This window comes from Tursiops truncatus, chromosome 17 (assembly GCF_011762595.2).
Source record: "Tursiops truncatus isolate mTurTru1 chromosome 17, mTurTru1.mat.Y, whole genome shotgun sequence".
NCBI lineage: Eukaryota > Metazoa > Chordata > Mammalia > Artiodactyla > Delphinidae > Tursiops > Tursiops truncatus.
In genome coordinates, this window is record NC_047050.1 from 12,456,944 (window position 1) to 12,479,473 (window position 22,530).

Below are 22,530 nucleotides of genomic sequence, written 5' to 3' on the forward strand. Positions count from 1 at the left end.
TATAAACAGCAGTTACGCAATAGTAGAGACAGAGGAATCTTTTTATGGCTGAAATGAGAACGCATGATCTTGGAAAATTGTACGTGTGAATTAGGACAAAAACGGTGATTACGCAGGGAATGGTATAGCCTCCCGCACCGGAAGAAGGGCATGTAACGTTATGCCAGAAACTGGAATTCGTTCGGACTGCGCAGGCTCGGCTTCCGCCATGTTAAAAATGGGTGGATCCTTAAGCTGGCACGGGGGAGAGAAGCATTTTTGTGTGGGTGTATGTACTTTAAGCGAAATAAGTTTGTTGAAAGACTTAGAAAAAATAAAGGATGTCTGTGGAAAAACTGACATGTAAGTGGTTCTGAATGCTGGTTTTGAGAGAATAACACGTGAATCACTGCACATGAGTAAAATCCTGAGGGCGCGTGCTGGCCGGGCCCTAGACTTCTCTAGAGGGCCGTACTCTGGCGTTCCGAGGGGGCTGTGGAAACTGGTGGATCGCTGTGGTCATGTCGGTTGGCGCTTTTGTAAAAAGTAACATCTATGCGAGCTGTTGGTGTACTGAAAGTGTCCGGTACCCAGTTCTTAAAATAGTTCACAGTTTAATCTTCTGCACTAATCTATAGAACCACCTCTGTCCCCGAGGCCAGATTAGTCTAGGGGACTATTTGTTGTCATCCAAGAGTTAATACAGTGTTTAACCGTTTCATTTATTTGCTGCTTTTTGGTATTCTTCCTCTCTTGCTTTCCCCCACTCCACACTAGATTCCAAGCTCCAAATCACAGGAACCAGGTCTCTTATTCCTTGTTTTATCCGTAACACCTACCACAGATGTTCAGGGATGTTTTGGCTGGGAAAAAAGAGGAAAAAAAGCATCACAGTTCACCTCTCCCGCTTCATCTTTCTTTAGTTACCCTGAAACTTTGCATAAGTGGTCAGCATTGCCTGAAGTGCTCTCCCCTTACTTTTCTGACTGGGAGCTCATATTAATATTTAAAAACACAGCTCAGCGATCTCTACCATGCAGTCTTTCTTGACTTTCTTCTCTCTCCAGTAATCTTCCTTCCACGGTGTCTCTAAATGTCTGTAGGTGCTTCTGTAACTGTTACATTGCATTGAAATAATGTATTTGTTTACTTGGAAGTATTTTTTTCACTGTAAGCTTCAGAGTGCAGGGCACTCCGCTCTGAGTTGTATCCGCTACTCCTAAAAAGCTGTGTGACATTTAGTTAAGACAAAAACATTAGAATTATGGAGTCCACACCCCCGCCTGAGGTTTTTGACATTAACGTCCAGTTGAAGATAATTTGTCTTTCAAACCCTCATACAAAGTATTTTTCCTCTCTTCTTACTTTGTCTTCAGCAGTTAGCTAACTTACAAGATCGAGAATGGTTAACAGAGCTTTTCCAACAAAGCAACGTCAGTATGCAGAAAATGCTCCCAGAAATTGATCAGAATAAGGACCGCATGTTGGAGATCTTGGAAGGAAAGGGACTGAGTTTCTTATTCCCACTCCTCAAATTGGAGAAGGAACTGTTAAAGCAAATAAAGTTGGATCCATCCCCTCAAACCATATATAAGTGGATTAAAGACAACATGTCTTCCAAACTTCATGTAGGTAAAAGATCTGTGAACATCTTAATGCCTAGCATCTTATATTTCTAGTGAAGTAAACCCACTCAGTGATGAAACAGAGTCTTCCTCTGCTCCTTCCAAAGAACAGAGCAGGAAAAACAAGCCAGTAATGCAGAAATTCGTTCATGATCACGTTGAGCTACAAGTCACTGCCCTCTATGCGCTTCAGGTGCACTGATACAAGAGCAACTTCCCAAAAGGCATGTTACTCTGCGTTTTTTTCACTTCTATGACATGGAAATTACTTAAGACGCTTTCTTGGCTTGGAAAGAAGATATAACCCAAGAGTTTACAGGGAAAGGCAAGGCTTTGTTCCAGTTGAATCAGTGGCTAACCTGGCTAGAAACTGCTGAAGAAGAATCAGAGGAAGAAGCTGACTAAAAGAACCAGCCAAAGCCTTAAGTTGTGCAAAACATACTGTTGCTGTGATGTAACTGCACTTGACCTAACCACTGTGAAAATTCATTCCACTGTAATGTTTTCACAATATTTAAAGCACATCAGTTAGTATTTCCTTCTGCATAAGGTTTTTTTGTAGTGTAATGTCTTAATCATAGTCTACCATCAAATATTTTAGGAGTATCTTCAATGTTTAGATAGTATATTAGCAGCATGCAGTAATTACATTGTAATTTCTCAGGCGGAGGCAGTCTATTGCAAGGACCTTTGCTGCCAGTTATCATAGGCTGTTTTAAGTTAGAAAACGGAAGAGCAACAATGAATACTGTAGAAATGCACTTTGCTCAGTAATACTTGAGTTGTTGCAATATTTGATTATCCATTTGGTTGTTACAGAAAAATTCTTAACTGTAATTGATAGTTGCTGCCGTAATAGTATATTGCCTGTATTTCTACCTTTAGTGATGGTTTTTTTTTTTTTTTTTTTAGTGATGGGTTTTATGTACTAGATTTTAATAACCTTGAGCCTGGGCAAGTGCACAAGTCTTTTTAAAAGAAACATGGTTTACTTGCACAAAACTGATCAGTTTTGAGAGATCGTAAATGCCCTTGAAGTGGTCTTTGTGGTTGTGAAACAGATGGTGGGAATTTGAATTGCTCCCTCTTATTATAGTATTGAAATTAAGTCTACTTAATTTATCAAGTATATATACTTGATATATTATATATATATACTATATATACTTGTATCTATCAATAAACATTGTGATACTTGAAAAAAAAAACCGTATGGTTTAGAATTATGAACCATTAGAATTATGGAGTCCACACACCCACCTGAGGTTTTTGACATTAACTTACATTTGAAGATAATTTGTCTTTTAAACCCTTATACAAAGTAACTTAAGATAAAGGACTCTTAGTCCCACTGTCCTGGGAAGCTAGAGATCTCTTTTCTAGCGGTAGTATATGGCCACTAAATATTGGGTGAACTGAATATGTTGAAATTAGTAGTAAAAGCCTAGGACAAAACGTTGACCCGACTGCTGGGAGAGCAGTGATGACCCGGAGAGGTATGCCAACAGTTTTTCTATCACTACCAAACCTACCCTTCCCCCGCCGCCCCAGCCCCCCGCCCCCCCACCAAGCTCTGACCCAGGCCGGCTGGGGCTTGGAAGGTTTGGAGGGGACAGAATCAATTTAGCCTGGGGACGTGTCCCCCACGGTTTAACAGTCTCCAGGCGGAGCAGGGGAACCAGGTGGCTGAGTACCCAGGCCAGGTATAGGCGAACCCTGCGAATTGCCGGGCGTCCTGCGGCCTCCAGGTCGGCAGGGGGCGCCCCCGGACGCGTGGCCTTGCCCCGCGGCCGTAGTGGGGCGGGGCCGCGCTTGGCCGTTGGCGAAGGGCGGGCGGAGGGCTCGGCCTGAGAGGTGGAGTCCGGGCCAGGCAGCCAGTCGCCCTGTTTCTGCGCTAGGCGACCGCCGCCACTTCTTCGGACCGCGAAGAGCCGCGCCGGAGCGCTGTGCGTCTCCCCCACGCAAGCCCGGGAGCCCGCTTTCCTGAGTTAGAGTCCGTCGGCCGCAGGTGGGGAGCGGGCCTGGTGGGGTGTGGCCGGGGCTGGGTTCTCGGCCCTGGGGAGAGGGCAGGGCTTCGCCGTGGGCGTACGTCTCGCGGCGGCCGGGCTGGCCGAGGTCCCGGGGAATGGGGTAACGGGGTTGGGGTGGAGGTAGCGGTTCCCCGCCGACTGAGGTCTCGCGGCCGCCGGGCTAGGGGCGGTGCCCGAGTTACGGGGTTGGAGTCTAGCAGCAGCAGTGCCGAGGGACCCGGGACCGGGACGAGGCTCACTGTGCGTGAGGGTCTCGCTGTTGCAATGCCGGCCCGGGGCGGTGCCTTGGTTGTGCGGTCTGGACACGGGTCTGGACCCCGGGGCCGCAGCTGCAGCCACCGCCTCGGGTGCTGTTGAGACCCGGTTGCCTGACAACGCGCTGACGCTTCCTAAGGAAGCCGCCACCCACAGTGCCCACAGACCAGTTGTGCCTCGGTTTTCGTGCCTTGCCTCCCCATCAGCCGCCCTCCGCTGCTTGGCTAAGCCTCCGAAGCACCTTTCCTTTTACTCGGTGCGGGTTAGTGGTTAACGTTTATTGAGTGCTTGTGCACCTAACGCTGCTTCTCAGTGATTTGCTTTGCAAGTAAAATTTAATTACCACAGCCCTGTGAGGTCGGTGCTGTTATTAATCCTGTTTCCCTTCGGCTCCTTGAGCTTGAACCTCTTCTTTCTAATTGTCTTGATTTTGGCATTGTTACCTGGGATTGGAATCCCTTTTTTAGTAGATGTTAGCAATGGGACTCATCTTTTGAGAGGGGGTGGCTCTCAAGATTATAGGATTAAGAAGTTTAGCTTAGATTTTTGGGAAGACTAATTTCTTTTTTTTCTTTCTTTTTTTGTTGGGGGGAGACTAATTTCTAAAGTAAACCACTACCTAGTTTCTAAACACCTCAGGAGATGCTAGAGCCAAATAGTAACCAATATGAGTTTGTAAAAAGCCAATTATCCTCAGAGAGGTTCGACTTTGTATGAAAGAATGGCTTTTCATGTTGACAAGCAAAAAGGAATCCCATGGTAACCAATAGGCTGCTGCTTTCTTTTCTGCATATTTTTTCTTACTAGGAGTAAACTGACTTTCTGCTGGTTAAGTTTATGCTGAATGCTCCGTAGGGATGAAATTTTGGGTCTCCTGCAGTACAGATAACCTACCGGAAGGGAGGTAAATTGATAGGGTAAATTGAAAACAGGTGCTTTCAGTATAGTGTTTCTCAAATGAAGTTTTTAGACATGTGATTTAACTATTTCAAACTTTGAGAAGATTTCAGATTATCCCTTTAACGTCATTCTCACTTAAGTTCTGATTACTTTCCAGAGTGGGAGATAGAAGTGTTTGAATAAATGTTTTGGCAATTTTGCATAACCAAAGGTTATCTAATTTATGTTACTGTCCTTAGTCACCATTAATGATGTATTGTTAACAGCTGCTAACAGACTTAGTTGTGCCTTTATATATTTGCACTCTCTCTGTATCCTGATCCTCAACCTCCTTTCTCCCCCCAGTAACATGGTATTTACTTCTTAGCAACATTTAGAGGGTTTTGTCAAAATTTGTATGTGCCCTTGGAAGTTGCTCATGTGGATGTCATCTGCCAGGAGAAAAAGATTGGGCACCTTTCATTTGGTGGAAAGATCTCCAGATGGTTGGGAAATGAGAAACATAGTTCTGGTTCAGCTCATCCCTCCCTCTCTTTCTTCTAAGGCTTTTTCACAGGCTTCCCCCTGCACCCCACAGCCATATGTAATCACACCCTGCTACTCTGTTCTCCTATGTTAGGGTCTCTTTCCTGACAACCTCTTCTTTTATAGCTTTAAAGATTATTTAAAAAACTGTTAACCCTTTTTTCTCCAACCTGGACTCTACTCTGAATTCCAGACTTATTCAAATTGTTTTCTTGATTCTGCTACTGGGTCCTATATGGGTGGGTATCAGTCCCTAGCTCTCAGTCTGGCTAGACTGAGCCACTGTGACAGGGGACATAATCTTGCCCAAATTTGAGGGCAAGGATCATATTTTATACTTTTCATCCCCCTAACATCTTGAACAGTGTCCACCTTTGGGATGGGAGTTATTTTCCATTCCTAATTCTATAGAGGGGTGGAAATTTGCATTTCACTGGAGAGGGCAAAGGATGGGAGCAACATTTCCCCTTCTCTTTGTGATTGGTGAGATTGGGAAAAGGAATTGGGCATACTCAGTTCTTTCTGGATCCTCTCTGTTTATTAGATTGACTCAGGCTTTGCAGAATGATTATGTTCTGGTCTACTTATATTTTCATCTATATAATAAGCACGAAGGGCCTAAGTTTAAGATTTAAAGATGTTGATTTGGATTATGATAAACAAGTATCAATTATTGTCTATTTGAATCCCAATGTATTTTGGAGGCTTTTTAAAAAAAAGTGAGTACTGATGTATATAAAGACTTTAACTGAGTTAACCCAATAAAATGTACTTAGAATATTCCTTTCCCCTAATGAGAATTAATAAAACAGCTATGATTTATTGATTTCTAAGTGTCAAAGGTGCCATACATTTTGTATCATTTTTTCTTCATAGCAACTCTAGAGTAGATACTTCCATTTTACAGATGAAGAAACTGAGGGATAGAGAGGTTAAGGAACACATTGAGGTCAATCACGTAGAGTCATGAAATTGGTTTCAAATAGGTTTCAATAGGTCTTTCAGTTAAACTGATTTTCTGAAAACTATTTATCATCTACATACTATGTACACAGCTACTAGGGGGGAAAAAACCTGGTAATAATATCTTGGAAAAAGTGTGAGTGATGTTATATTGTAGAGTGAAGAATAAAGAATCCCATTTAGGTTTCCTTAAGCTGATCTTTCTTATAACTTAATCTTTAAATTGTAAACATTCTTACTTTATTTTGTACTTAGGTTGTATCCATTAATTCAATTTCTGTGATTCATTAAGTAATTCTTGAATAATTTTGTAGTTGAAATATGTTTTATATAAGTTGTCACATGTGTTTAGGAGTGAGAAGGAGAAAAATGGCCATGACAGCTAGAGGATGGCCTGTACTATCACCAAGGGCTTGATGTTGCTGGGAACTGGCCTGACAATACTGCTTAGTCTTGGTGTTCTTCTGTTGAAGATAAGCAATTGCACAGAAAATCAACATCAGACAAAGTTGCTCTGTGTCCATGATGGAGCAAGAGAAAAACAGTACCACTCCATAGTTATGTCCAAACATAGACGAAACATGAATGTTGTCCCAGCCACAAAATGCCAGATACCTCTCCCAACTGATTATGATTGCTGCTGCTTTACCTAGTTACAGCTTCGCTGTGGGTGAGATTTACTAAGATGTCCAATCAAAGAATTACGCTCACTTCCTGACAGCATTTAATCCTGAGCAGAGCTCTGCTCCCTTAAACCCTCCCCCAAATCACCTAATACAAGCCCCAAACCTGCAAGTCTTTTCTAACACCTTCTTAATAAGATACTCCAGAGTACCCCATGGTGGGCATTGACGTCTCGCAATGCAATGAGTAATAAATCCAACTAGTTTAACTATAGTAGTGTTCCTGGTATTCTTTGTCTGGAGGGCATTGCCAGGAGAAAGGTTATTAGTATCTTTGACTCTTCAATTTAGTATTAGAGATACTATATTCTAATCGGATTAGACAGGGCAAAATTAGAAATAATTAAATATGTACTTATATCTGATAAATTTCATGTTTTAGCTATGGCATGTTTTATGCTCACTACCACTGTTTAAAAATGTGTTTTATTGCTGTGATTACTGTTATGTGAAATCAATTCTAGAATTTATAATTGATGTTAAATTATTATAGTACAGGGAAATTCAAGTATCTATAAATTCAAAGTCTGGTTAAAACTAAGAAGTGAACATGTTAAACTAATAATTGTTAACAGACGTTAGATAGCTCAGAGTGAAAGAGGCCTGTTAAACATTTTTTTTTTAGATTTAATGACGTTTCTGTTTAAATTCTTCATGAAATCTTGTAGCAAATTATATTATTATATATGTATTATCCCACCATTATCTTTTATTTTTTTCAGACATAAAATATTTAGGGAAATTAGGGGATTTTAAGAAGTGATTTTCTTTAACTTGAAAACTCTGCTGTTGAACTGTTTTGAATTTTTACTAGGAAAAATCTTTTGTGACAAATTGCACTTTAAAAATGGCTAAAGTATATTAACTTTTCTTGGTTTGTAATATATTTTGCTAAGGCCATATTTTAAAATCATTGTTCTTTTTGGAAGTAAATAATAGAATGAAGTTCACGTTATGTACTACTTAACCGATATAAGTTTCAATACATTTCTTTTAGGTAAAACTTGCTTTTCTACATTTTACAAATTATTATTGTCCTCCAAACATTAAATTCAGTGGATGCTTTTTTCTCTAGCTCTTGCATTTGATATTGTTTACTACTTTTTTTCTCGTATCTTTTTTTTTTTCCTCTGCAAATTATTTTGACTGGGTTTTGCTTTATATCCTCTTTTAATTATTCCTCCTTTGTACTTTTTTTCCAGCTTCAATTCTTCTGTTTCCCCCTCAAGTTAACATTCCCATCATTTAGTTCTGGGTCATCTTTTTTCACTGTATACCTTCATTTACCACAGCTTCAACTATTATTTTTAAAATTGTTGACTTTTAAATAAACATTTCTAATGTGGTTCTCTTGAATTTGAGTCTTGAATCTGCTGGACATTTCCATTAGCATGTCTGACTAGCTGTAACTTAACACAGCTAAAGCAAACCTTTCCACACCAGCCAGCTTCTTTTGACTTATTTTTGTCCAGAATTCTGTTCACGTTTAGTTTCCAGGACTTAAAACCTGGCTCCTTTCTTGCCACACATTGAATTAGTCAGTAAGTTTTATGGGTTTTTGAAAGATGTATTTAAAAAAAAATTAATTTCAATGAGGAAAGGATAGATAGTCTTTTCAAAAAATGGTGCTGAAATAATTTCCATATGCAAACAAAATTGAACCTTGATGACCTTGCCTTACACCGTTTGCAAAAACTAACTTGAAATGGATCATAGGTATAAGATGTAAGAAATAATGCATGTAAGAGAGAAACTTATAAAAATTCTAAAAGAAAACATAGAAGAAAATATTTGTGATCTCAGGTTAGGCAAAAACTTACATAGGATACAAAAAGCACAAACAATTGATTAAAAATTGATGAAAAATGGATAAATTGAACTTCATAAAATTTAAGAACTTTTGCTCTTAAGAAGACATCACCACACATGTTTATAGCAGCTTTATTTATAATTGCCAAAATCTGGAAGCAGCCAAGCTAGCCTTCAGTGGGGTAAAGGAATGGATAAATCGTGGTACATCCAGACAGTGGAATACTATTCAGCACTACAAAGAAATGAACTAGCAAGCCATGAAAAGACAATGAGAAACCTTAGTAGTACGTGTAAGTGAAATAAGCCAATCTGAATAGGCTATATACTGTATGGTTACAACCATATGACATTCTGGAAAAGGCAAAACTATGGAGACATTAAAAAGGTCAGTGATTGCCAGAGATTAGAGGGGAGGGAGGAGTGAATAGGTGGAACACAGAGTACTTTCAGGGCAGTGAAACAACTCTATATGATATAGTAAAGGTGGATACGTAGCGTACGTGTGTCCAGACCCATAGAATGTTCAACACCAAGAGTGAACCCTGATTTAAACTGTGGACTTAAGGTGATAATGATGTGACAATGTAGGTTCATCAGTTGTAACATGTGCCATTCTGATGGAGGATATTGATAATGGGGGAGACTATGCATGAGTCAGGGCAGCGGATATATGGGAAACCTGTACCATATGCTCAGTTTTGATGTGAAGCTAAACCTGCTCTAAAAAATAAAGTACTAAAAAAAGACATTATTAAGAAAATTTTAAAACAAACCACAGACTTGGAGAAAATATTTACAAAACATGTTTGATGAAGGACTTGTATCCAGTGTACATAAAATTTTTTTTTACATCTCAATAAGAAAACAGTTTTAAAAATGGGCAGAAGATTTGAAGACTTTGTGCCAATGGTTATATATATGGATATATGAATAACAACATGAAAAGATGCTAAACATCATAGTCATTAGAGAAATGCAAATTAAAACCACAATGAGATACTTCTATATACCCGATAGAATGGCTATAAAAAGACTGAATATACCAAGCATTAGTGAGGATGTATAGAAATTACAATCCTCATACGCTGCTGGTTGGAATGAGAGGAACAGTTTGGCAGTTTCTCACAGCGTTAAACAGAGTTACAGATAACTCAGCAATTCCATTCCTAGGTATCTATCAAAGAGAATTGAAAACACACAGAAGCCTCTGCATAGATGTTCATAGCAGTATTATTATTTAAAAAAATTTTATTTATTTTTGGCTGCGTTGGGTCTTGGTTGTTGTGCGTGGGCTTTCTCTAGTTTCAGTGAGCGGAGCCTACTCTTTGTTGCCGTGCATGGGCTTCTCATTGCGGTGGCTTCTCTTGTTGTGGAGCACGGGCTTTAGGCGCGCAGGCTTCACTAGTTGTGTCACGTGGGCTCAGTAGTTGTGGCTCGCAGGCTCTAGAGTGCAGGCTCAGTAGTTGTGGCGCACAGGCTTAGTTGCTCTGTGGCATGTGGGATCTTCCCACACCAGGGCTCGAACCCGTGTCCCCTGCATTGGCAGGTGGATTCTTAACCACTGCGCCACCAGGGAAGCCCCAATAGCAGCATTATTCTTAAGTAAGCCCCAAAATAGAAGCAACTCAAATGTCTAGCAATGTGTGAATAATAAACAAAATATGATATTTCCATATAATTGAATACTATTTAGCAATAAAAAACAACTACTTACTGATAGATGCAATACAGGGATGAATCTTGGAAACATTACATTAAGTTAAAGAAGCCAACATAAAAGACTACATCTTATATGATCCATTTATATTAAATTTCCAGATTAGGCAAAATTATAGAGACAGAAAACATCTTACAGTGCCTGAGTCAGGGGTGGGAGTGAAGCTGGACTACAAAGGAGCATGAGAGAACTTTTTTGGGTGATGGAAGTATGCTTGTGGTAATAATTGTACAACTGTATGAATTTACTAAAACTTATGGAACCTTTCACTAAAATGGGTGAATTTTATGGCATATAAGTTGTTCCTCAAAAAATCAACAACTTGGGGCTTCCCTGGTGGCGCAGTGGTTGAGAGTCCGCCTGCCGATGCAGGGGACATGAGTTCGTGCCCCGGTCTGGGAAGATCCCACATGCCACAGAGCGGCTGGGCCCGTGAGCCATGGCCGCTGAGCCTGCGCGTCCGGAGCCTGTGCTCCGCAATGGGAGAGGCCACAACAGTGAGAGGCCCACGTACCACAAAAAAAAAAAAAAAAATAAACAACTTACGATTTTAAAAATCCAAGACTTACTGAAAAGAAATAATTCATGAGTTCTTACTAATAATAAGCTGAAAATAAATATGGACAAAGGAAGGGCTCTTTAGAATAGAATGATTAGTGCCAACTTGTAAATATATATGGAGGGAGTGGTGGAATTGGGAAGTCAGCATTTTGCAGGCATCTAGAATCAAAGATTCGATCAATAAAGAATCACCAATTGATGCTAAATCTTGGAAATTTTCATCAGGAGCAGGATATTTGCATGGCCTAAAAATATCTTTTTATAGACCACTTATTAGTTACAAGGAAACAGTAATGCAGAAATCAGTCTTGACCACCATGTGATAAAAAATAACATCACTAGTAAAGAGCAGGTGGACATGTGTCTCTAATTGTTGACACCTTTAGGACACATCACCACCTATGTAATATTTCTTCTGATAATGCATAACCTGAATTTACGCGTGAAGAAACATCAGGCAGACTGCAAATAGGACTGTTCTATTAAAAAGAGTGGGTGGTCGGTGGGCGGTATCAAAAAATATTAGTGTCATAAAAGACAAAGTAAGGGTGTAGAAATGTTCCAAATTAAAGAAGGCTAAAGAGACGTAACAATGAAATGCTGTACCCAATCTAGACTGGATCCTGAACTGGAGAGAGAGAAAAATATGCTGTAGAGGACACTATTAGGTCAGGTGACAACACTGGAACATGGACAGTAGATTAAAAAATCAGTGTTACTGAAGTTGAGAAATACATTGAGTTTATGTCAGAGAATAATCTTTTTTTTAAATTTTTAATTTTTTTAAACTTATTTATTTTTGGCTGCATTGGGTCTTTGTTGCTATGCGCGGGCTTTCTCTAGTTGCAGCGAGCAGGGGCTACTCTTCGTTGCAGCGTGCAGGCTTCTCGTTGTGGTGGCTTCTCTTGTTGCAGAGTACGGGACTCTAGGCACACGGGCTTCAGTAGTTGTGGCACGTGGGCTCAGTAGTTGTGGCTCGCAGGCCCTAGAGGGCAGGCTCAGTAGTTGTAGTTCACGGGCTTAGTTGCTCTGCAGCATGTGGAATGACTTCCCGCACCAGGGCTCGAACCCGTGTCCCCTGCATTGGCTGTCGGATCCTTAACCACTGCACCACCAGGGAAGCCCGAGAATAATTCTTTTTTTTTTTTTTTTTTGCTGTACGCGGGCCTCTCCTGTTGCGGAGCGCGCTCCGGACGCGCAGGCTCAGCGGCCATGGCTTACGGGCCCAGCCGCTCTGCGGCATTTGGGATCTTCCCGGACCAGGGCACGAACCGTGTCCCCTGCATTGGCAGGCGGACTCTCAACCACTGTGCCACCAGGGAAGCCCCTGAGAATAATTCTTAATACACACTGAAACGTTTAGGGGTAAAGGACTAGGATATATGTAATTCACCCTCTGAATGACCTTAGAAAAAATTGTGTAAAGAGAACAAACTTGTGTGTACAAAGGTAAAGCAAGTGTTGCAAAATCTTAGCAATAGGGAATGGATAAGGAGTATGCAGGTGTTCTTTATACTATTCATATTGTAACATTTTTGTAAGTTCAAAATTACCTCCAAATAGCAAAAGAAACTTTAAAAAAAAGTGCTTTGACTTCAGGGGTTTTTTTGTGTATATGTGTGGATGGTGGTGATGGTTCATTTTCTTTTTTTTTTTTTTTTTTTTTTTGCGGTACGCGGGCCTCTCACTGTTGTGGCCTCTTTTGCTGCGGAGCACAGGCTCTGGACGCACAGGCTCCGCGGCCATGGCCCACGGGCACAGCCGCTGCGCGGCATGTGGGATCTTCCCAGACCGGGGCACGAACCCGTGTCCCCTGCATCGGCAGGCGAACTCTTAACCACTGCGCCACCAGGGAAGCCCGGTTCATTTTCTTTTTTATTTCTTTTCTGATATTTTAAAGTAGGTTGTAGGTTTTGGGGGGAGTTGGGATTGAAAGCAGGTAGGCAAATTTCATTCAAGCTTGTTTGAAGTTTTCAATTTGATAACTGAGATTGAATACTAAATGTAGACTAAGCCTGTGTGTTAATAATTAGCCTAAAGATATTCTGATACAGCTATGTTCACTGAAGGGTTTTAAAAAATTTATTAAAAAATTTTTTTTTTAGTATCTGCAACATGACTGATAATTTGGATGAATTTATTGAAGAGCGAAAAGCCAAATTGGCCAGAGACAAAACAGAATTGGAAAGTGATCCACCTTACATGGAAATGAAGGTAATTCAATTTTTTAATGAGTCAGTATCTTAAACATTTTTGAAATCTACAAAAGTACATTTATTAGAATAGTTTTTTTGTGTGTATTTTTCAGAATATACATTTGTTAAAAAGTTTCTGAAAGCAGTGTCTGAAAAAGCTTTCCTACATTTGATAGTTATTGAGACTGCTGGGCTCTGAGAATATAGCACTAATCTAGACAGATGTGGCACTTTCTGTCATGGGCTCAGTGTATGTAATAAGGTATAGAATGTAGATTAATCTGTGCCATATGGTCCATCCTAATTAGAGTAACCGTATATTTTGGCTTGCGCAAGACAGTTCTGCTTTGCTTGTTGTCCCAGTGTGTCGTCTGGTTTAAGCATTTGTCCTGGACAAAGTTATTCTGATTGAAATGATTAAAAAATATGGACACCCTAATTATATAGGAATTTTACCCATATAGCTAATATTTGTCATGGGCTAACTATGGATGAGGCATAGTCTTTAGAGGTTACATTGATACTTTGCATGAATCTATGAGATAAGTAGTTATTATTGTCATTTTCCAAATGAGTAAACTGAGGCATGGTGACGTTAAGTAATGAGACTTAGGTGACAGAGTTAGTAGAACTAGGCTTTGATCCCTGGCAGCCTGAATCCAGTGCTTGTTCTCTTCACCGTCGCACAAGTTTGCTTTCCTTCTGTAATATCTGCCTTTTACAAGGAGCTGTGCCAAGGACTTCACATGTATTACATCATTTAATCATAAAATCCCAGTGAAGTAGGCTGAATTTTTGTTGTTTTACAGATCCAGTAAGTGAGGCTTAAAAGGGTTAAGTAATTTGTCCAGGTACACACAGTAGTGGATTCAAGATTGGAACCTTTATGTGTCCAGCTCCACAGTTTATGCTCTTGACCACTCTCCAGTACTTAGGACTAACTGACAGTGTACAGCTTTATTATAATTTCTAATATTATAGTAGATAGGTAATAATCTTTAAGTCTTAGGTCAAGTATCACCCTCTCAATCAGGCCTTGCACTCCCTCCCTCATCATTTCTGGGACTCCTCACACTGTTCTGTTTCTTTCTATTGCTCCTCTGTATCACTCACTACATATAACATAATCTAATTACATATTATGTTTATTGTTTGTCGCCACAGTAGTTTATAAGCTCTGTGATGGCAGAGATTCTTTTGTATTTTTTTCACTCATATGTTTTTGATGCCCAGGACAGTGCCTGTTTCAGAAACTCAGTGAGTATTTGTTGATAAGTCAGTGAGCTAAATAATAGAACATTGCAATATTAAATACCTTTGGTTAACTCCTCAAACCTTACATTTAAATCTCTTCTATGGTGTACCATGTAATTTCATCAAGTTGTTTAATAAAAGTACTGAGATGAATTGTAAATTTTGTGGGTTTTTTCCCCCTCTGATTTTGTAAATATTATGTCTCTTTCAGGGAACATCATCAGAGAAGCTTTCTGAAAACAGTAAAATATTAATCTCCATGGCTAAGGAAAACATACCACCAAACAGTCAACAGACCAAGGGTTCCTTAGGTATGTCATTAGGTGTGCTAAACTGATTTTAAGATATTCTTATCCGGCTGTCATGAAAGAGCTTTGTCTTGTCAGAAAAAAAGGTAAATTTGGAATCCTAGTAAATAACTCTTTCATTTCTGGAATCTTACATGTGACAGTATGGTCTACATATGAAATATAACGTATACTGAGAACCTTCTTCCCATTTTAACTGCTATTGTCTTGGTTATGATTTATAGAAATCATAGCAATAAGTATGTATCAAAATTGAAAATTTTGAATGGAATGTGTGTGTGAGAGAGAAAGTGTATTGTGGAATAAACGTGGTGGACTTGTTTTTATTTAAAAATCAAAGACATATGCTTAAGGGATACAAAATACTATTGATAACTATATTAGAATTGTAAATAAGTTAATATTTAGCTATATTGAGTCTTTGGTTATGGTTTGGCATGAAAATATTTGGGAAACTTTACCTCATTTTGGCTTGTTGGTAGGTGTACATTTTTTTTTAAAGAAAACGTATGAATATTTTAAAAGTGTATCTTGTGAATTACTGATGACGACTGAAACTTTCACATAATGGAAGTCAAATATGATGAGTTGCATTTGGTTAAAGCATTGTTCTCATGTGGATGATTTTTCATGGCCATGGGTTTACTCCTAAATTGTTAGCTGCTTTGCATTTGTATTCCACTGGGAATACAAGGGGATGTTGGCCAAGAAACTGAGCAGATAGTGGGCTCTCTGTCTCTACTAGAAAAACAGCTCAAAGTGAATGCCATCCTTTTAGTATCTCATATATAGATAATGCTTTCTATTCTGAGTCTGTTACAAATTATTGGCCAATATACAGGTTTAGTGAATTTAAGCATTATATTTTGGTTAAGTGCCTTAATCTCTAAGGCACTCAGTTTCTTTATCTGTAACATAAAGAAGTTGGATTATCTTCTAGCCCTAAATTTTTATGGATTGAAAAATTTAATTATTCCAACAGGTAATGTCTGTTGATAGTACGTTCTCTCAAGCACTAAGGTCAGACCGAATGACTGAAATTCTGGAGTTACAGGTTGCTTTGGACTGCGGCTCTCATGCCTTTGCAACCCGGCACAAGTTATCTAAACTCTTTGTTTCCTCATCTTAAGAATTGCATCTATCTTAAAAGGTTATTGTGGCAATAATTGAATACATATGAAAAGATGACTGGCACATAATTGGTGGATAATAAATTTTAATTTCCTGACTTCTTTCACATTTTTTTAAACTAGGTTTTTGATTTTTAAGAATTATATTAAAAATTATTCTTTGACTATTACATTCACAAATGATGGAGAGTTTAAAGTCCAACTTACAGTCAGTGACTTCTCCCTCTTCCTTAATTGGTATCCCTTAGGGCTCTATCCTAGGCCTCCTTTTCATTTCATATACTTCCTGAATGACTCATTCACTCACAGGGCTTTATTTCATCAGTGCGTTCACTATTCCTAAATCTCTATCCCTAGTTCCCATTGCTTTTATGAACTCCAGACCCATATATCTAATATTTTAATATCTGTCCTTGGATGTTGTGAGCTTAGAATCAACATGTGCAAAATGAACTTTACTCCTCTCAAACTTTTACTGAGCTGGCTGCGTGGTCATCCTCGACTCCTCTCTTCCTTTTTGTGTCCCATAGCAAATAATTATGTAGTTCAGCTGATTCTAACACCTGAACCTCAAATAAGTTTACTGTTCTCTAATTCCACAGAGGTTATTTTATGTAGGCCTCCACTGTCTTTCACTGGCATTTTTTTCTAGTGTTCTTTTTGTTTTACAGTCTAGCCTCCTGTACTAAATCTCTGCACTGCCTGTTGATATCCTTCCAAAAACCAAATCTGATCATGTTAGTCCCTGCTTCAAACCCTTCAATGGCTTCTTGTTTCCTGTATGATAATTTTACTCTTTTATTACTTTTACCAGATTATGGTGGCTGTTCCTGCCTTGTGCTCCTGTGACATTGGCTCTCCCCTTGAAGGAAAGTTTTGAACTTGTTCAGCTCTCTGTTTTACCGCAATGGCACACCAGTTTTCCTGCCATTGTCTATTCATTGCTTAACACAGTGTCTGGCATTTTGGTGCTTAGAGAAGATATTTTGAATGAATGAATGAAGGTCCCCATTGCAAAAATAAACAGTTCTGTTAGGTGTGTAGAATTTAATTTTTATGGATTGTTTCTTTTATTGCCAACTGAAGTAATAATTATTTTTGATGCACATTGAATCTTACTAAAGAATAATATATAATTTGTCTAACTTTGTATCTTATTAGCCTTCAGTTACTGATTTCTTGTGTGAATAATTGTGGCCTTCAGATTAGGCCAAATACTTAATTTTTGACATTAGGAAAAATGTAAAATAATTGGGCAACAGAGAGTTTTCCTTAAGTGGTCTCACCTAGGAATTATAAAACAAGCTGGTCTAAAAAACAAACTGGTCTAAAATTATATATTGAATTAAAGCTCTGTGATACCGTACTTTGAGTAATTAAGCATAGTAGCTATCAGTAATATATAAACTGGCAATGTTTGTTTTAGCCAATGAAGACAGTCTATTAATAGTTCATTGTACAGCTGTCCCGTCAGTGGTACAGCTGTCATGTACCACTACATTTTTATGGTTTTGTAAATTCATTTCTGTTAGATGATGATATTCATGGATAATGCTTATCCACTGCGGCTCCTTCTTCCAACATTTATATAACACCTCTCATAAAAGGATTTGAGGAGCATTACAATGACTTCTGACACCAACTACCCAGATTTAGACCAGACTTCACAGATTAAGACTTCTACAAGTCTTAATCCCCAAGACTTCTCTTACTTCAGATACCAGCTGCAAGTTTGGGGTCCACAGGCCACCCTCACTCCTTATTTATTTATTTAATTTTTTGGCTGGATTAGGTCTTAGTTGCCACACGCAGGATCTTCCTTGTGGCACATGGGATCTTTTGTTGCGGTGTGTGGGCTTCTCTCTAGTTGTGGCGTGCTGGCTTCAGAGCGCGCAGGCTCAGTAGTTGTGGTGTGTGGGCTCTAGTTGTGGCGCATGATCTCTGTAGTTGTGGTGTGTGGGCTCCAGAGTGTGTGAGCTCAGTAGGTTGCAGTGCGCGGGCTTAGTTGCCCTGCAGCCTGTGGGATCTTAGTTCCCTGTCCAGGGATCAAACTCGCATCCCCTGCATTGGAAGGCAGATTCTTAACCACTGGACCACCAGGGAAGTCCCCATCCTCACTTCTGACCAGCTGTTTCCACCACCTCCTCAAGTTTGATAACTCACTAGAATGACTCTCAGAGCTCAGGAAAGTGCTATACTTATTATTACAGTTTTATTATAGCAAAAGGATACAAATCAGCCAGCCAAAGGGGGAGATACATAGGGCCTGGTCTGGCAGCGTCCAAATATGAAGCTTCTATCAGCCTCAGGGATCTGTCACCCTCCTAGCACATCAGTATGTGACAGTATAGAGTATTGCCAACCACGATGTTCACCTGAGCTTTGGTGTCCAGAATTTTTACTGGAGTTTCATTGTGTGGGCATATGAATGATTGAATCATTGTCCATATGTCTCAGTCTCCAGACCTTCTACTTTCCTGAGGTCAGGCTGATGTCACATGGGTCAGAGGTCCAACCCTCCAATTACATGTTTGATCTTTTTGGTGTGACCAGTCCCCATTTGTGTCATCTCTTTGGCATAAACTATCTAGGGGCTTGTGAGTCACCTTATTAGTATCAACTAAGAGGTATGTTCTGGGGACCTATCATGAGTAACAAAGACACTCTCATCACTCAGAAAGTTCCAGGAATTTAGAAGTTTCCTCCCAGAAACCAGAGACAGAGGCTAGCCAGATTCTTTATTATATACAGCATGTACATGGTTTAGTCCGTATAAGCTGATGAAATGGTGTCCTTGATAAGGAGTTTGTTAGAATAACTGAGATTTAATGAAATTATGAAAGAATCAGCTGAAAATGATCTGTAAAAGCAAATGATATCTTCCATCTCTCTAAATCATTTCTAGGCATAATATTTGTGGTTCTTTTATTTAAAAAATTCTTAGACGTTTCTTACTTAGCTCATTTTCATGTTTAATAACAATTATTGAAGAGAAATGCTTACATTCATCTTTTAAGTTTAGTTCAATCATACCTCAGTTAAAGATCATCTCCTAATCCTTTCTCTTCTTTAGAGAAGTTGAACATTTTCCCTTAGACTGGTTGAGCATTATTCCTTTGATTTTGATGTGTTATATCCTGGAAGACATTTTTAATAAATGAAATAATGCAGTTAATACTTCCAACATTTTTTCATACATAAATATATTTTGACCCAACATTCATAGATTTTCTGCAGTGCTTTTGAAATGTAGTTCCTGGCTCAGTGACAAGGATGAGAGCATTACTGTATTTGGGGTTTTTCCCCCTGTATTTTCCATTAAAGAAATAAAAGAAAACATGAACATGGTAAAAAATTACAAAGAACAGAGAAGTATATAGCCTGAGAATTGGTGATCCTCCCAACCTTGTCCTCTATTCTCTCTTGTTAAGCAGTTTCTTGTGTACAGTTTTATGACTATACTGTGCACACATGTATATAGCCCTCTCTTCTCTTTCTGTATATGGTAGCATAGCTCGTGTTGTGCGTTTGAAGATACCACTTTTGTGACGTATAGTATAGGGATGTGACCATGACCTCTTGAGACTAAAAAGCAACTTAATGCATCTGTTGAGAGACCTGGAGCAGCTACTGTCTGCTGCTAAGGTTTCCACTACAGGCTGGCTGTTGGCTACTGTCTGGAACTTAGCTTGTAAATCGTTTCCTACACCTATAGAAAGAGGGGCTCATTGTGCCTAAACTGTTTGTACAAACCACATGGTTTATGCAGAATACCTGCTTTCTGTCTGCAGAGTCTGGAATTTTGGTCCGTACTAGGAAGAGGGTGCCTAGGTGACCAGCTCCCATTAAAAACCTTGGGCACTGAGTAATGAGCTTCCCTGGTAAACAACACTTCACGTGTGTTGTCACAACTTGTTGCTGCAGGAATTAAGCGTGTCCTGTGTGATTCCACTGGGGAAGAACTCTTGGAAGTTTGCACCTAGTTTCCTCTGGACTTCGCCCCATGTACCTTTTCCCTTTGTTAATTTTGCTCTATAATCTTTCATGGTAATAAGCCATAATTGTGAGTATAATGACTTCTGTGTCCTGTGAGTCCTATCAAATCACCAAGCCTGGGGATGGCTTTGAAGACTACCAACACAATCCTTTTCAGTCTTTTTTTTTTTTTTTTTTCTGGTTCCTTTTTAGCTCCCTCACCTCTAAACTTTGGACTACAGAATCCATCTTTAACGTTTGTATTCCCTAGGTATTTTTTAATCCATCCACCGTTTCTAGGCAATATCTCTCACTCATATCAAAATGCCATTGATCAGCCCTCCAGCCTCCAGAATGCACTAGATTTATTTTAGCTTTCATGCTCTGAAGTCATGTTTTGTAAATCTGCAAGCAAAAAATGACAAATTATCTAAGTAAGAAAAAAGATTTTATTCTTGTTACTAGAAATTATTTGGTATGATTTTTAAAAAGTCATTTTAAATACAATTATGCTCATGGAGACTTGGAAAAGAAAGAATTATAAGGAAGGAAAATTACATTGTTGTAATTTTAAAAAAATACCAGAAAAAGATTAAAAAAATAGTATCAGAAAAGAAGCAACAGCAGAATTTCCCATTGCAGAGTCACTCTAGAGTTGAGACTAAGCTAAAAAATTAGTTAATATAAAGATTTTGGAAAATAGACAAAAGGAAATTGTTGTTTTTACTGATTTTTAGTTGTACTTTTAATTGTCATTCCTTGTAGCATATCTAGTCTTAGGTTTCTCTTATTACAAACTAAATCCCAGACATTCTACCTCTTTGCTTCAGTTTGTACAAGTCAAATGGATCCTTTGTAATAATGTCTTTATAGCTGAAGTTTGAGTACAATGTTCTCCTCAAAGTAGCTGCATCTGTTAAGTCACCTGCTTAGGGAAAGGCTTATTATTATTTCCTATATTTTGTCCTTTGATTATTTTTACTTAATACTTTATCATGGTAATATAATAATGAAAAGAAGAAACTGTTTCATGGTAATTTGTAAACTATTTATTATGAGTGCTATGTTAGAAGGTAAATTAATTTTAAAAAGATTATACACTGTAGTTTTAAATATTTAACCCACAGCCACTATGGAAACCAAATACTTCTAATCGCTGTAGTTCTGAAACATAATGTTAACTTAGAGTCACTGATGTTGTTCTTGGTGAAGTGGCATCACTTCAAATGACCCTAAGATGACACTAATGCTTTACTTGCCACTAGAACCATGAGAAGACAACTGCTCTGAAAAGGTAAGTCTCACCATATTTCTCAGCTCATTAAGTCAGTTAGGATGTCATTGAACAGAACATTTAAATTGTTCCATATAGTTCATAATTTTATTTCTATGACCTACGTCTAATACCATAAAATATTGATACCAAATGACAAAAATAAGAATTAAAAAGTTAGTATTTTCTGTTGCCTAAACCTTCAATTAATAAAATTATAAATAATTCCGAAGGCATTATGTATTCTCACTGTGTTTTAAGACAATTATTACAAATACTATTTGAATCAATAGTAAAAAGCAAATACTCATGCTAAATAAAATTGAACTTCGTATGAACAACAATTATAGGTGAAAATGAACCAGATTTTTCTTTCTTTTCTTCTGCATAAATCCACCAAGCAGAGCTGAAAATCAGCAGTAAAAGCCACCTTAAATACATGACTTAAAAAGCTGTAAATTACTTGTTCCGCCGAGTAGGAAAGCTGAGCATGTTGCAGGGTGCATCACCCTTGTAGCATTGTTTTCTTTTCCCCTTTGACACAATAGAGCATCCACTGTGATCCTGTATAACGAGAGATGCGTAACTCTGGTTACTAGTTATTACACTTACTTTTTCTATACAATCAGACCACTAGAAGCAGAAATGAAATACTAAGAATAGTGTTCTTTCTCTATTCTTCCTCTTACTCACGCATGCATTCATATATTCTTTTACACGTTTATTCAGTGAACATTTTTTGAGTACAAGTTGTGTGCCAGGAATTATAAAATTGAATAAACATGGACCTTGCCTTCATTGATTTTATAGTTTAATTTCATATATGATACTCCATTCTGAATGTGAGAATCAAACCATTTTTCTCTTTAGGCTTGAATTCTGTATCTTTAAAAATAAGGTTTTTAAATTTCCTTTGTGAGGAAAGAATGCCTTTCTAGGATGATTTAAAGTTCCAACCATATGGAATGCTTTAGATTCTTTTGGAAGAGAGTTGGGAGCATGAGTGAGAGGTGTCTCTAAGGAATCCTCTGTTATACCCTCTGTCATCAGGAGTTAAGCAGGCCAAAAGTGTTTATGAAGAGAATTCAGGTGTTTATGGTAGAAAGGGGAATTTAGTATTGTATAAAATAGACATCCATTTATATTTATACTACTTTGGCATTTTTGCCCCTGAAATATTTTAGTGATATAATAAAGAAGTGATATGACACAGTCATGATAAGTTTCCATCATTTAGCTGCATTGTGAGGAATAAGGCACAAAAAATGGTAATATCCTTATTGGTTTGTTACCTACAGTCAGTTGTTTCATCTATATTTCTTGTAGCTGACTCTTTAAGGAAACT

General features: G+C 38.6%; 1 protein-coding gene and 1 pseudogene across 11 annotated transcripts in view; both read left to right on the forward strand.

Moving 5' to 3' along the window:
• Nucleotides 1–22,530, forward strand: part of CSPP1 (centrosome and spindle pole associated protein 1) — a 191,875-nt gene that overhangs the window by 79,154 nt on the left and 90,191 nt on the right. For 4 of the 11 annotated variants that reach the window (XM_033842686.2, XM_033842687.2, XM_073794469.1 and 1 more), the window contains exons 1-3: nt 3,442–3,612; nt 13,156–13,264; nt 14,711–14,810. In XM_033842686.2, the coding sequence (XP_033698577.1) occupies nt 13,166–13,264; nt 14,711–14,810 (199 nt within the window). In that variant the 5' untranslated portion in view covers nt 3,442–3,612; nt 13,156–13,165. Of the gene's footprint in view, nt 1–3,440; nt 3,613–13,155; nt 13,265–14,710; nt 14,811–22,530 lie in introns of those variants that run through there. The other 7 variants (XM_019925218.3, XM_033842689.2, XM_019925219.3 and 4 more) reach the window with 3 other exon arrangements.
• Nucleotides 91–2,428, forward strand: LOC109548302 (eukaryotic translation initiation factor 4 gamma 2 pseudogene; annotated as a pseudogene).